This window comes from Emiliania huxleyi (assembly GCF_000372725.1).
Source record: "Emiliania huxleyi CCMP1516 unplaced genomic scaffold EMIHUscaffold_74, whole genome shotgun sequence".
NCBI classification, from domain to species: Eukaryota; Haptophyta; order Isochrysidales; family Noelaerhabdaceae; genus Emiliania; species Emiliania huxleyi.
The window spans coordinates 298,495-312,589 of NW_005196456.1; the positions used below are offsets into that span (position 1 = coordinate 298,495).

General features: G+C 65.0%; 5 protein-coding genes across 5 annotated transcripts in view; 3 read left to right on the forward strand and 2 right to left on the reverse strand.

The window, feature by feature from the left end:
- Positions 1-580: 580 nt before the first annotated feature.
- Positions 581-1,549, reverse strand: EMIHUDRAFT_438318 (hypothetical protein). Its single transcript, XM_005760761.1, has 2 exons — positions 1,088-1,549; positions 581-985 (listed from the first exon to the last, which is right to left on the reverse strand). Exons 1-2 carry the CDS (start codon positions 1,543-1,545, stop codon positions 883-885), a joined length of 561 nt encoding a protein of 186 aa, XP_005760818.1. The 5' UTR covers positions 1,546-1,549; the 3' UTR covers positions 581-882.
- A 2,161-nt stretch (positions 1,550-3,710) lies between these two features.
- EMIHUDRAFT_438321 (hypothetical protein) lies at positions 3,711-5,328 on the forward strand. Its single transcript, XM_005760762.1, has 3 exons — positions 3,711-4,413; positions 4,665-4,786; positions 4,961-5,328. The coding sequence occupies exons 1-3, from the start codon at positions 3,750-3,752 to the stop codon at positions 5,186-5,188; spliced, it is 1,014 nt and encodes a 337-aa protein (XP_005760819.1). The 5' UTR covers positions 3,711-3,749; the 3' UTR covers positions 5,189-5,328.
- A 416-nt stretch (positions 5,329-5,744) lies between these two features.
- Positions 5,745-9,601, forward strand: AMT16 (putative ammonium transporter; the record flags this gene model as incomplete). Its single annotated transcript, XM_005760813.1, has 14 exons — positions 5,745-6,044; positions 6,134-6,332; positions 6,578-6,768; positions 6,856-6,916; positions 6,973-7,014; positions 7,090-7,260; positions 7,430-7,513; positions 7,595-7,665; positions 8,081-8,185; positions 8,394-8,420; positions 8,572-8,688; positions 8,747-8,911; positions 8,981-9,087; positions 9,166-9,601. The coding sequence occupies 14 exons, from the start codon at positions 5,745-5,747 to the stop codon at positions 9,599-9,601; spliced, it is 2,076 nt and encodes a 691-aa protein (XP_005760870.1).
- Positions 9,602-9,625: 24 nt separating this feature from the next.
- EMIHUDRAFT_453113 (hypothetical protein) lies at positions 9,626-10,873 on the reverse strand. Its single transcript, XM_005760763.1, has 3 exons — positions 10,806-10,873; positions 10,254-10,667; positions 9,626-9,734 (listed from the first exon to the last, which is right to left on the reverse strand). The coding sequence occupies exons 1-3, from the start codon at positions 10,829-10,831 to the stop codon at positions 9,686-9,688; spliced, it is 489 nt and encodes a 162-aa protein (XP_005760820.1). The 5' UTR covers positions 10,832-10,873; the 3' UTR covers positions 9,626-9,685.
- Positions 10,874-13,781: 2,908 nt separating this feature from the next.
- Positions 13,782-14,095, forward strand: part of EMIHUDRAFT_453114 (hypothetical protein) — a gene marked incomplete at its 5' end in the record, with an annotated part of 615 nt that continues 301 nt past the window's right edge. The window contains one exon of the mRNA XM_005760764.1: positions 13,782-14,084. Within this exon, the coding sequence (XP_005760821.1) occupies positions 13,782-14,084 (303 nt within the window). The remainder of the gene's footprint in view (positions 14,085-14,095) is intronic.

The window sequence follows — 14,095 nt, forward strand, 5'->3', positions numbered from 1 at the left end:
CAAGCTTTACAGCGTCCAGATCCGACAACCACATCCCGAGAACGACCCCGTCGTCAATGAGCGTCCCGACGGAGCACCGCTTGGTACCCGCACTCGTTCTCGCTGGTTTTTCCTCGGATTTCAGTGATTCCACGTGTCAGGTAGGTGATAGATAATGAGCTGGACTTGGAGCACTTGGAGTGCCAGTCGGCAGCCTCACATCCAGGGCCGGGGAGCTCAGAAGCGCACCCAGCGGGCCGGATGATCGGGATCGGGCTACGGGCTAGAGAGCCCTGACCCCTAGGGGGGTGCGCGTTCGCAGGGCAAGGGCCTTAAAGTAAACACGGGTCTCCGAGGGTTGGCCCCGCGTACCGGGTTTCCCCTTAACTGCAGGACGCCCCCTCTACTCGGAGCTAATCGAGCTAAAGCAAAATAGCTAAGGTTTTGAAATTTCACAGACATAGCTTCACACAGCAAGCGCCAAGCCCGCCAAGCGGCAGTGTTAATTTGTATCGTGTATCGTCTTTTTCGTTTTTGGTCTATCGAGAAGGTCCAGCCGGCGAAGAAGCTGCCGTGACTGCTGGGGTTCCATCTACCGTTTCCGTGTCCCTTCTAAACATGTAAAAAGCTTATGCAAGGGAGGTAGGTAGCTACCGTGAGTCCGAGGCTCACAGGGCAACTTCTCGCATGACGCTTGCTTGACCCTTGACCCGCCGACCGGCCGACCGCCGGTCCGACACGACCTACCGGCTCCCCAACTCTCGGCCCTGGCGCACGCGATCGCCTCGCGTCCAGTTGCAACCCCCTGAGCGAAGGCTCAGTCAGCTCCTCAGCTGTGAGCTCGCGCACGCCGCACGGCTTCCCCGCGCGCGCGAGCGACTTCGTTCGGCGGAGCCCTCGCGGCTATCTGCTCTGTTGGTAATGCCACGCGAGCTCCTCCTCCTGCGTGATCTTCATGTCCACAATAATGTTCTCGCGCGCGAGTTTCTCCACGAAGTACTCGAGGCTGCCAAGGCGGGCGCGGCGGGTGGGGAATTTGCGTCAAAATGTGCCAAGGCGGCTGGCGCTGCGGCGGGGGCGGTGCGCATAGACGCTGAGCGGCACACACCGGCCTTGGATAGTACTGAGCTTGGCCCACATCTTGGAACGCTCAAAGTACGCCGAAAGCTCAGCTTGGTCGATGAACCCGTCAGAGTTTTCGTCCCTGTCCAGGAACTTCTCGCCAGCCTCTGCAATCTGATCAGCCGTTGGCGTGCAGGCCCCCACCCCCGCCCGTCCCTCTTTGACCCTCTCGGCGATAAACTCGTCCCTGTCAATCTTACCGTCCGCGTTACTGCCGGCTTTTGCGAGCTCGTGGGCCGCGTACTCCGCCGCGCTGATGGTCATGTCGAGATTGGTGTCGTACGACATGAACCGAAGGAAGTGGTCGGCGTACGTCTCATATCCATCGCCGTCCAGATCGCGGATAGTCTTGGGCGGGCAGTCCAACGAAGGCCCGAAGGCGGCGGCGAGAGTCGCTGTGAGGAGCGCCGCCAGCGGCACGCGCGACGTCAAAAAGACAGACATCAACCACCCGAAAAATCAATTGACGCTTTTTATTGACTGGCAAAAGAAATCTGACTGCCGCGCCGAAACTCTAACAAGCTGTTCCCCGGCGCCGCGCCACAGCTTGCCGAGCGCCGGCCACAGGCCTGCCTGCAGCCCAGCCACACCCGCCGCGGCGGCAGCTAGTCGGTTCGGCCTTGACTCGCGCGCGCCGAGATGGGAGCCCAAGTATGTGAGCGCGCGGTGCGTCGACACGCCTCCACTTTTGTAACAAAGTCTGCTTGGCTTGTGCAGGTGATGCCCAGAGCTGCAGCGGCGACGCCGACAGCCTCGTCTCGACCTCAGAGGCTGCCGGCGTGACCATAGACCTGTGCTCTATCCGTCCGGTGGTTCACCGTACACGCCTGTGTAGGAGCGGCTCTCGCGTCGATTACGCGCCGAAGACTGTCAATGAGGGTACAGCCGACGAGGTCATTAAGTACATGATCGTGCACGACGTCAAGGCGTCAGTCGCCTGCAGGAAGGTTGGCACGTGCCCGATGGGGGTGAGTCGGCTGATTGCGTCCCTCAAGGAGATGGGACAGTGGGAGCCGCACGTGCGCGCCATCCGTGACGGCGCAGCGCCGGCGCAGCCTGATGAACAATGGGATCAGTCCAGATCCGTCCCGGCGTACCGCCGGTGCCGTTTTTTCGCCGATTTTTTGCCCATCCAGTTAGTCGACAAAGTTGCCCTGGAGCCGCTGCCGCTCGACTGCGCGGCGGAACCGGCCCTTCGCGGCCGAGATGCGATGCGCCGACGCCGGGGCTACGGCTCGGGACCATTTCCGGGCAGTCTCGGGCAAGTTCAAAATTTGATGATTTCATGACCTCGCCATCCTGTTGCACATTTTGACCTCAACCCGCGGCCCGCTGCGCGGCTGTCCGAGCGCGAGAGGAGTCGTCTACGAGGCGGCGGCGAGCGCAGGCGGCGGCGACGCGGCGGCGCGGCGGCAGATCGCGGCGCGGACAACGGCAGCAATCAGCGGCAGGCTGCTGCTAGCTGCTGCAGCTGCTGCTGCTGCTGCTGCTGATCTGCTGATTGTGGCTACGATTTCTCCGATCACCCCGCCCGCCCGCTCCGCCCCGCCCGCCCGCCTCTCCCCGCGTTCCCGCCCGCCCACCCGCCCGCCCGCCCGACCGACCGGCCACCCATTCCCATCACCATCTCACATACCTTCATACAGGCGCTCGAGACCTCCTCTCGCTGCCTACTCGCTGCCTCGAGGGAGGAGGGGAAGAAGTCGGGCGCGCGCCACTGCGCTCGCCTGGCCGAGGCCCCTCCCCGAAAGGCAAGTCTTAGCCACATGAAATCCGAGACCCCTCCCCACCACCCCAATCCCCCCACCCCCTTGCTCCCCTCCCCCCCTCGGGAGGGCCGAACTGAGGCGCCCGTGGGGACCCCGCAATTCCCTTCCCCCCTCGGAGGGGGCCAGGAGGGGGCCGGACGGAGGCGTACCCCGAGGGCCCCACTCTTTCCTTCGCATAGCGGCCACTCTTCGGATCGCTGGTCGAGCGACCCGGGGGATGCCCCGCGCGCCTGACCCAGGCGCGAAAACGAATCTGCGAGGCGCGGCCGCTCATGCGGCCCGATGGGGAGGAGCGGGGCAGACTACGGGGATCGGCTTCTTACACAGCCCTTCCCTGCAGCGAGCCCCCCTCCAACCCACCCGCGCTAGGTCTCGGGTTTGACGCATGGGGTCACTCCCGCGAAACTCGTGAACTAGCCGGGGCAGTCGGAGAAGGGGCAACTCCGCGCACTGACGGTCGGCCGTCAGAAACCACGCCTGCGTGGATCGCGTCACACCAATTCTCGCTCCGAGGGTACCCAACGCGGCCAAACCTCGAGAACCTCGAGAAGAGAACACAAAAGGTCGCGAGCAGGGTTCCGGCTCCCACCCGGATAGGGGGTCTGTTCCCACTGACTCGCGCCAAAAAAAACGCCCTACCTTTTTACCTACCTATCCCCAGGCCGCGCAGCGAAGCGAAAAAAGATGAAAATAGGGGCTACCTACCTATTGCAGGGCCCTTTTGGGCCAAACAAGACCAACCTACCTACCTATCTGGGAGGGGCCAGCCAGTGGGAACAGACCCCCTATCCGGGTAGGAGCCGGAACCCAGCCAGGAGCGGCTGCTGGGGGGCTGTACAGTCGGCGTGCTGTGGCTAGGCCTAGCGTGCCAACGAGAGGATGTTGTCAGCCATCTTCGGACTATCGCTCGGGCTGCTGTTACCTGGGCACGGCGGAGGTAATGGGCTCGTCGCCCGCGAGACTCGTCTCGCCCGTGACACTCGCCTCGCCATCGTGTCGCGTCCACCGCCGGAGGGCTTCACTTGGGCCGACGAAGATATTGCATCCGCACCTGCTGCGCCTGCCGCCTCGGCTGCTGCACCTGCCGGCTCGGCTGGCCCGGTTTCGCCCGAGAGGGTCAATGTGCTGCAGGACGCATCTGCGGTCGCGGCGTCGGTTGCTGCGCGCGTCGAGTCTGCCGCGGAGGCCGCGATCGCGGAGCGTGGGCACTTTGCGCTCGCCATTCCGGGAGGGTCTGTGCTCAAGATGCTCCAGAGCTCGCCTTCGTTTGCAGACCGCACCACGTTGGCGTACGTAAACCACAAGGCGGTCCCGATGGACGACGCAAGCCTCGCGACGCACGCAAAGGCGGGCAAGCTGTTTCTCGACACATGGGCCGGCACAAACGCCATCGTGATGCGCGGGACGGCCGACGCGGCGGGAGAGGCGGAGGCGTACGAGGCTGCGCTGCGGGCGCTGTCGCCAGAGGTGCTTCCGCGCTCGCCGGACGGGCTCCCCGTCTTTGACATGATGCTGGTCGGCGTCGGCGACGATGGCCACGTCGGCCGGCTGCTTTAGATGCACACGGAAGACGCGTCCTCCCGCCCGACACAAGACCAAGCCCTCGAGACCTCATAGAGAGAGATACACGGGCACTCCAACCAGCACTCGAGGGCACGCGGATTCGACTGTACTCCACTCCACCGCAGCGCACCCACCCTCACTGCCCGGCATGCACGCCGCCGGCTCCCTCCACCAGAAATGGTGCGACCTGGTTGGTTCTCAGTCGCTGGTCCATCACTTGCCAATGGGTAGGATCCCTCTACCCGGGCCGCGACGAGGTTGCGGACGCGACTGGCCGGTGGGTGCTGCCGGTCGAGATGAAGGTTCCGGGAAGCATCACTCTCTCCCTGCCCGTCATGGCTGCGGCCAAGGAGGTCGTGAGACACACGCACGCACGCACCCACGCACCCACGCACCCACGCGCACCGGGCCTTGCACTTTCAATGCCGCGGGGCTCCTGCCTTCAGACGTCGAGTCGCGAGGGCTGCCCGGCGCTTGCCCCGCCACTTTGTGTGTGGAGAAGTCTTCCCTCACCCTCACCTTACCAGGTGGTGATTGCGGCGTGCGGCGTTTCCGACAAGTACCCAAAGGGCAAGTCGGCGGCGATGGCGCGCGGCATCGAGGGCGACGAGACGCCGCAGACTTTCCCGGCCGTCGGGCTGCGCGGCGTCGCCACGTGGGTCGTCGACGCCGCGGCGGCGAGCACGCTCTCCTTCGAGTACGCTGAGTGCTTCGCGCTCGCCTCCTCGCGCGGCGACTGCTGCCCACCCGCCTGAGGCGCGGCCGCGTCTAGCGGCGTGGCGCTGCGCGGCCGCCGCTGACTGTTCGACGCAAGTTACATACACCGAAAGGGGGTCTGTGTTTCCGGGTTCCTCCCTAGACGGCCGCTTTCGCAGAAATTACTGGCAACCAAAAATTATTCTTTTCTTCCGAGGGCGGTCGAGACAGTGCACGGAGCAAGTGCTGCCTCGCCGTCCTCGCAGGAGTCGCTTAGACCTTAGTTAGTCCTTAGAGGCGGCTCCCGTGCGCCGTGCGGTGTACCTGTGTTAGTGTGCCAGTGCGTGCCCGTCCCGTGCCTAGTGTCGTTGAGAGAGATTTTTAGCAATACCAAACAACTCACGAGAGAGAGTTTGCGTTGTAAAATTCTTTTCTTCAAAGGTGAAGAGTTGTGTTTGTCGCGTTGGTGGCAGCGTAGAGCAAGAAGAACTAATTTTACAACAAAACTCCCTCGCGCGACACTGGGCACGGGACTGGAGCGCACTCACAACACAGGTACAAGACAAAACAAATCTTTTTCTGGCTGAGAACGGTTGTCGGACAGCCTTGCTGCCTATGATGGGCTGCTCCACGAGCACCGACGAGTGGTGGTGCGTGTGGCTCAAACCATCCGCGTGCGATGAAGCCGACATCGCAGCGGACTGCGCCAGCACGTGCTGCCGTGCAGCAGCCGTCAACGCCACTCTCGATTCACTGGCCGACGATTTACTGTCCGTTTCAGTCGCGCTCGATACGGCCTGGAAGCTGCTTTGCGGAGTTCTTGTGATGCTCATGCAGCTCGGCTTCGCGATGCTCGAGGCTGGAACTGTCCGCGAGCACAACGTCATCGCAACCTACGCCAAGAATATCATTGACGTAATCCTTGGCACGCCGCTTTGTGGGGCTACTCCGTCGCCTACGGCGGCACGTGGCCGCTTGCTTGGGACGAAGACACCACCGCCGAGGACCACTACTCCTTCTTCGTCTTCCTCGCCTTCCAGTCCACCTGCGCGACAATCGTGTCCGGCGCGATGGCGGAGCGGACCGCGGTCGGAAGCTACCTCGTGCTCTCGTGCACGGTCCCCGGCGTGCGCTCGGACAATGATGAGTATGGGCTTGCATCCTCCATCGCTGGATCCTCCAGCTCTAGGTCTCCGGACTGCTGTACCCGCTGGCCGTCCAGTTTGCCTACTCCTCCCGCGGGTTCCTCCACAACCTCGAGCCGAGCTTCGTCGACTTTGCAGGCGGCGACACTCGCATCGCAATCAAACAAGCCGCACCACTTCTCCATGCCCATGACACGCCCATGACTGACACCATGGCACGCTCATGGCACGCCCATTGCACGCCCATGGCGTCGTCCACGCGCTAGGCGGCTGATTGATACTGATCAGATCATGGACTATTAGGCTCCGGCGTCGTCCACGCGCTGGGCGGCTGCGCGGCGCTGGTCGGTGCCGTCGCGGCCGGCCCGCGCACTGGCCGGTACGTGCAACCAGGCGCGGAGCTTCTGCAGCCGGGCTCTCCGAGGAAACATGCGTCGTGCATTGTGCCTTTCAGGTTCGACCCGAAGACTGTGGCAGACTTTTCGCCGCACAACGTGCCGCAGGCCCCACGCCTCTCCTGCTGCACCTCCATCCTCCCCAGACACCGTCCATGATGCACGCCCTCTGGGGCGGCACGCCAGGTGTTGAGCGGGACGATGCTGCTCTGGGTGGCCTGGTTCGCCTTCAACATGGGGAGCGGAGGTGCGTCGAGATACGGGGAGATGTGGGGAGATGTGGGGAGATATGGCCTCTCGCAGGGAGCCGCTCGCCACGCAAAGAGTTTCACCGGACCGCTCGGGGTGCGCCGAGGTGAGCCGAGATTGCACCCGAGATTAGGCGGAGATTGCACCCGAGTTTAGGCGGCCCTCTCGCAGGGAGGGGAGGCGCGGCCACGGCGGCGGGCGCGGCGACAGCGACCGCCCTCTCCTCTGCCTGCGCCGGCGTGGTCGGCGGGCTGCTTGCGCCGGCGCTGAGGCGGGACACGGCGTCGCGCTCCGCGTCTGCGCGCCGCCTCCTCTCGCGCTGCTGCGCGGCGGGAGGGCGGAGTGGCGAGCGCCTCCTCCTCTCCCCTCCCTCCTTCGACCTCCTCGCCTTCGCGAACGGCACCCGACCGCTCTTGCCCCCCCCCCCCCCCCCCACACCACCAACCGGGCCGATCTCGCCGCATCCTTGAGGTCTCCCCCGCGAGGCTATCCGAGGTTGCACCCGAGATAGGCATCCTCGGAGGGCTCGTCGGCATCACCGCCGGCTGCGCCTCCATCGACCTCGGCCTCGCCGCCGCCGTCGGAGTCGTGTCCGGTGCCGTCATCTCCTCCGCCTCCCTCCGAGGGACGAGCGAGATGATCCTCAGTCTCATGTACCCAGTCAACTGTACCGCAGGCGTCGTCTTCTCCTCCGCCTCCGAGGCGGCCGCTCGCTGGGGCGTCGACGACGTTGTCGACGCCTTCGCGGTGCGCGGAGCGTGCGGCGTGCGGGGCCTGCGGGACGGCGTCTCTTCACAGCCCGAGCTGCGGTGTGGGCAGGTGCACGGAGCGTGCGGTGTGTGGGGCCTCCTCGCTGTTGGCCTGTTTGACCGCGGCGCGCGCCGCTTCACCGCCTGCTCCTCGAGATCGGGCGAGATACGACGAGATGGCACCCGAGATTAGGCGGGGGGCTCCTCCCCACCGGCTCGGGTCGCTTGCTCGGCAGCCAGGCGCTCGGGGCCCTCGTGCTGGCCGCGCTCGGCTGTGGCGGCGCGGCGGCGGCGGCGGGCACACTGCGCTGGCTCGGCGAGCCGCGCGTGCTCGCGCGAGCAAGGGGGAGATTCCCCAAGATCAGCCGAGATCGCACCCGAGAGTAGGCGTGCTGCGCGTCTCGCGCGAGCAGGAGGAGAGCGGCCTCGACTCCGAGTTCGGCCTTAAGGCGTACAGCCGGAACACTGACGTGCTGCAGCGCTGCCGCACCGTCTCGGCGCTACTGAGCGAGAACGGCGTCTCCGCCCCTCGACACTCTTGGACGCCCGAATGGAAGAGAGAGCTCACGCGCAGTCCTTGCTCTGGTAGGCTTCTCCGCCCTCGACCTCTTCGACGCCCTCGTGTCGCTGCGCGGGGTCGTGTACCGCACCTTCACGCCGCAGGCGGCACACCACAAGCGCGAGGGCGAGATGACCCGAGATGACCCCGAGATTGCCCGAGATTAGGCGGCCGACCACAAGCTCGAGGGGGAGGTCAAGGGCCGTAGAAGCGGAATACGCATTCTTGTCTCCCAACTGGCGCTGAGGGCACGCTCAGCTGGTGTTCAGACGCATTCACGCGGTGGTCCAACTACTCTGCACAGTGCCGTCTTCCCGACCCGAGGCTGGTGTGTTCAGCACATAGGTCAAGGACATCCTGCAGCACCTCTCGTACGACTCGCTCGGCGGGCAGGACGGCCGGCCGCACCTCGCCTTCCTGAGCCACCACAAGGCGGACGCGGGCGACGCGGCGCGCATCTTCGTCGACACGGCGCTCTTTCCTAGACTTTTCCTAGACCTTTCCTGGAACCTTCCTGTAGGCGCGCATCTTCGTCGACACGGCGCGCCGGCTGCTCGCGAGCCAGCCCTTCCTCGAGTCGGCCGGGCTGGGGCCGAGGGCCGAGGAGGCGGTGCGGAGGGTCAAGCCGCAGGACTTGGTCTGGCTCGACTCGACGAATCTCAAGGAGCTGCCCACGCTGCTCGACGTGGTCGCGAGCAGCTGCAAACCACGCCAAGTGTGCTCTCGGTCACACGTGACTGCCGAGGTTGACTAGACGAGGCTGAAGCCCACCATAGGCAACCACATCCTCTTCCTCACCCGCGCCGCCCTCGAGCGGCCTTGGGTCCTCGCCGAGCTCGTCGCCGCTCACACGCTCGGCAAGTACGTCCGCCGCCTCCTCCTCCTCCTCGAGTGGCCGGGCTGTGAACGGCGTCTCTTCACGGCGGCACCCGTGAGCAGGTACGTCTGCCTCGTCCTCCTCGAGTGGCCGGGCGCAACAGAGGAGCGGCTGCGCGAGTTCCAGTTCCCGGCGGCGCTCGAGCGGACGATCCATGAGTGGGCGTGGTTCCTCTCCAAGGAGGCGCCCGCCCGGCACAAGCGCGACGGGGAGGGCGAGCTGCGCCGCCGCGTCACGACGGCAGCGTCCTCATGGCACACCTCGGCGAGTGCAGACTCGTCGCACCACATCCGCCGAACACCGTCGGAGGACGCTCGTTTCTCGCGCCAGCTGCCGCTCACGGCGATGTCGCTCGGGCCGGCGGGGCCACGGAGCGGGAAGGCGGCGAAGCGAGTGCCGCTGCCGAGCGTCGCCCTCCAGCGGCCCGAGTCGTACAAGGCGAGCGTCTCCTCGCTCGCGGAGGAGGAGGCCGATGCTTCGGCGGCGGACGGCGCATAGTCTATGTGCCATAGTGGGCGGCGGCTAGAGTCCGTGCGCCAGCGATGTCGCAGCTGGGTATTGTGCATGGGGTTTGCCCAAGCTCTATTGCAGCGCGGCGTGCCGCGCGGCGCTGGCAAAGAACATAAAGGCACTTGGAGCACTTGGAGTGCACGGCAGAGTCATCACAGCCTCTCTCACACCGTCACCCAAGGCCGGGGAGCTAAGTTACTGCTAAGAAGCGCACCCAGCGGGCCGGATGATCGGCGGAGGCGGCGCTGGGCCGTCGGCGTCGCGGGAGCCCGAGGATGAGGCAGCGGAGTCGCCTAAGCGACTTCTCCGCGAGTGAAAAAGAATGCTTCGCAACACGCTACACGGGCAGGAGCGGCGGCCTCCCTCGCACAACAGTCTCATGAGTCAAAACACTAGGCACGGGATTTCTAGCGCACTTTGCCATAATTATTGTGGCACTAACAGCGAAAAAGAATTTTACGTTGCGGCACACAGGCATGAACTAGTGCGAAAAAGAATCCGTTAACACGTAGTTGCTACGTACACGTATAATGCTAACACGTATCTGTTGTTACCATGTGGCTGTGGCGGCCTCCGGGCCTTGCGTCAAGGGCAAATAAGCCTCCTGTCCAATGTCCATTCAAGCTCAACGCGCCTTCACTATCGCGCGTCCTGCCACTCTCGAATCTGCCTTCGCAGCAGGTGATTAGGTACTAAGAAGCTGTGGTCGAGCTCCCCGCCCGTCAGAGGGCTCGTCTGCTTGGTCGCGAGCCAGCGCTCGATCGCCAACCGCTCGTACGACTGCCCGTCAGCCGCCATCACCGGGTCGCTCATCACCTCCGTCGTGATGGGGCACACAAACTGATCCGGCGGCTCCTCCTCGTTTGCAGGCGGCGACGGCTCCACCGACGACGACGTATATCCCTCCGGCGTGCGCTTTGCCTCAACCTCCAGCCTCGTATTCTCCTCGAGCGCCGCAGCCTGCTCCGCCTCCTCCGCCTTCAGCTCTGCCTCTGACCTCCTGGTGTCGCCTCTGACCACCGGGATAGCTGCCACCGCCTCGGCCGCCGCCGCGCTAGAAGCGGGAGAGGGCGGACTCACTCCCACGAGCTCCTGTCCCGCTACATCGCCTTCCCTCTCTCCCCCCCTCTCGGGCGCGTGAGGGCGCCCCTGATGGGGCTGGAGAAGCAGCCGCTTCCTGCTCAAACAACACCAGACGAGGGAAGTGCACAGGACCATGAGCAGGGCCACGATATTCCTTTTTTCAGTAGCAAACTGCTCCTTGATCAGCAGGGCCGTGATCTCGGCGTGGCCCTGCTCCTTGGCCAGCTGCAGCGCCGTCATGCCGCGTGCACTGCGCGCCGTCGCGTCCGCTCCCGCCAGCAGCAGCCGGAGTACGATCGCGGTGTTGCCGTGGTAGACGGCCCTCAATAGCGTGGTATAGCCGTTGCTGTTCTGCACATCGAGATCTGTTCCGCGCTGCACCAGCCACTCGACCACCTGCTGGTGGCCATTGCGAGCAGCGAGCATCAGTGCGGTGCCGCCAATGCTGTTCTGCAGGTTGATCGTCGCCCCGCGCCGGAGCAGCATTTCGACCACCCGCTCGTGGCCTTGGTGGGCGGCGCCCATCAGCAACGTGATGCCACTCACCGTGCCTCTGGTGTACGTCGCGTCGACCCGCCCGCCGCGATCAAGCCACGTTAGCACCGCCGCCTCATCGCCTCGCTCAGCCGCTGCCGCGGCCGCCGCCTCGCGCCGCGCCGCCGTCGCCTCCGACAAGACCTTTACGCACTCGGCCCTTCTCCTTGGCCAGCTGCAGCGCCGTCATGCCATCTGCCTCTCGCGCCGTCATATCCGCGCCGCCCGCAGCAAGCGCCGCACGACGGCGGGGCGGTTGAAGAGGGCGGCGCTCATCAGCGTGGTGTAGCCGTCGCTATCCTGCAGGTTGACATCAGCGCCGTGCCGCAGCAGCAAGTCGACCAACTGTTCGTGGCCTTGGTCGGCGCGAACATCAGCGCGGTGGAGCCGTCGTGGGCGGCGTACATCAGCGCGGTGAAGCCTTTGCTGTCCTGCAGGTTGACTTCAGCGCCGCGCCGTATCAGCAACTCGACCACCCGTTCATGGCCGTTGATGGCGGCGGCCATTAGCGCGGTGAGACCTTTGCTGTCCTGCTTGTTGATCTCCGCGCCGTGCCGCAGCAACAGCTCGACCACTCGCTCGTGGCCTCGGTGGGCGGCGGTCGTCAGCGCGGTGCCGCCTTCGCTGTTCTGCAGGTCGACCTCCGCGCTGCGCTGAAGCAGCAACTCGAATGTCCGCTCGTGGCCTTTGTCGGCGGCGTACATCAGCGCGGTGAAGCCTTTGCTGCCCTGCAGGTTGATCTCTGCCCCTCGCTGCTGCAGCAATTCGACCACCCGCTCGTCGCCTAGGTGGGCGGCGACCATCAGCGCGGTGCCGCCTTCGCTGTTCTGCAGGTCGACCTTCGCCCCACGCCGGAGCAGCATCTCGATCACCCGCTCGTGGCCTCGGCCGGCGGCACCCATCAGCAGCGTGATGCCGCTCAACTTGCCTCTGGTGTACGTCGCGTCGACCCGGCCGTCGCCGCCGTTGAGCCACGCTAGCACGACCGCCTCATCGCCTCGCTCAGCCGCTGCCACGACCTCATCGGAGAGCTTGCTTGACGCCCGCTCCGCCGCCGTTGACAAAGCCGAGGAAACGCTCGCCCCTGCTCGGCCCTCTGCCTCCGCCGCCGCGGCCACCGCCTCGCGCCGCGCAGCCGCCTCCGACAAGATCTTTACGCACTCGATGTGGCCCTTCTCCTTGGCCAACTGCAACGCCGTCATGCCGTTCTCAGAGCGCAGTGCCGTGTCCGCGCCCGCCCGCAGCAGGTGGAGGACGATGGCGGGGTAGTTGTTGTTGGCGGCGGCCATCAGCGCGGTGCCGATGCCGTTCTGCGTGTTGGGCTCCGCGCCGCGCTGCAGCAGCAGCTCAACCAGCCGCTCGTGGCCTTGGCTGGCGGCGCTCATCAGCGCGGTGACGCCGTCGCTATCCTGCAGGTTGATCTCCGCGCCGTGCCGAAGCACCAGCTCGACCACCCGCTCGTGGCCTTCCTGGGCGGCCCACATCAGCGCGGTGAAGCCTCTGCCGCTCTGCAGGTTGACCTCAGCGCCGTGCTGCAGCAGCGACTCGACCACCCGCTCGTGGCCGTTGTCGCGGCGATCATTAGCGCGGTGAAGCCGTCGCTAGTCTGCACGTTGATCTCCGCGTCGTGCTGCAGCAGCAGCTCGACCACCCGCTCGTGGCCGCTGCGGGCAGCGACCATCAGCGCGGTCCAGCGATCGTTGTCCTGCAATTCGACCTCCGCACCGTGCTGCATCAGCAACTCGACCACCCTCTCGTGGCCTTCGCTGGCGGCGTACATCAGCGCGTTTCAGCCTCCACTGTCCTGCTGGTTGGTCTCCGCGCCGCGCTGCAGCAGCATGTCGACCACCCGCTCGTGGTCTTGGTGGGCGGCGGTAATCAGCAACGTGATGCCTCTCTCGTATGTCGCGTCAAATCATCCGTCGCCGCCGTCGAGCCACGCTAGCACCGCCGTTGTAGCACCTCGTCTTGCAGCCTTTATTATGTTGGTCGGAACAAATCCGCTGCTGGTGCTGGCACCCGGCTCGCGCAACAACGCGCTGACGAGAAGCAAACGTATCCGCATTGACGGGCGCATTGCCTCGAAAGGCGCTTCCCCCGCAAACACGAGAGATAAAAAGACGTGCCGTCGTTGTTGAGTCGACCGACAGCAGCTACGCCGTTGTTAAAATGAACTCGGGGGCACGGGACGCCGCGACTGGAGTCGCACGCCTCTCGATGTTTCCCAATACAATCCTCCCTGAAAGAAAGAAAACAAAAAAGCAGGATGTCCCCACCTATCTTGTAACTTGTAGGGGCGCCTTTCTCCTCTTGATATGGCGTTGTACAAGCCGTCGCCCGCGCCTTGCCGCGCGCACGAAAATTCTTTTTCCCGAGGTGGGAATATCCTGTTCCTGGCGAGTACAGACCACGCCTCACTTTTTCACAGACCTTGTTATTGACAAGAAAATACGTCCTATGGCGCTTTGCGCTGGTCTTCACAGGAAGACGGATCTTCGCTGCACTTGTGCTGTGAATAATAGCAGGCGTGGCTGTACTCGCCAGATCCACCATGCGGCTCGCCGCGCTGCTACATGTGCTCCTGCCGGCGCGCGTCATCGCCTTTGCCACCCTGCGGCCGGCTCACGCGCCGTCGCCCGCCTGCCGCCCACGGCCACGCTCGCTGCCGCTCTGCTGGACGGGTGAGACGTCGGCGACGATCGAGATTGCGGGTGTGCCGGTCTCGCGGCTGTACGAGTCCTATGCCGACCTGCGCCGGATGACGGAGTGGTCGCCGCTCTTGGACAGCGTCTCGGTCGACCCGGACCGGCCGTCACGCTCGGTGTGGGTGATGACGGTGCCTCGGGCGCTCAAGGTGCCGGCGCG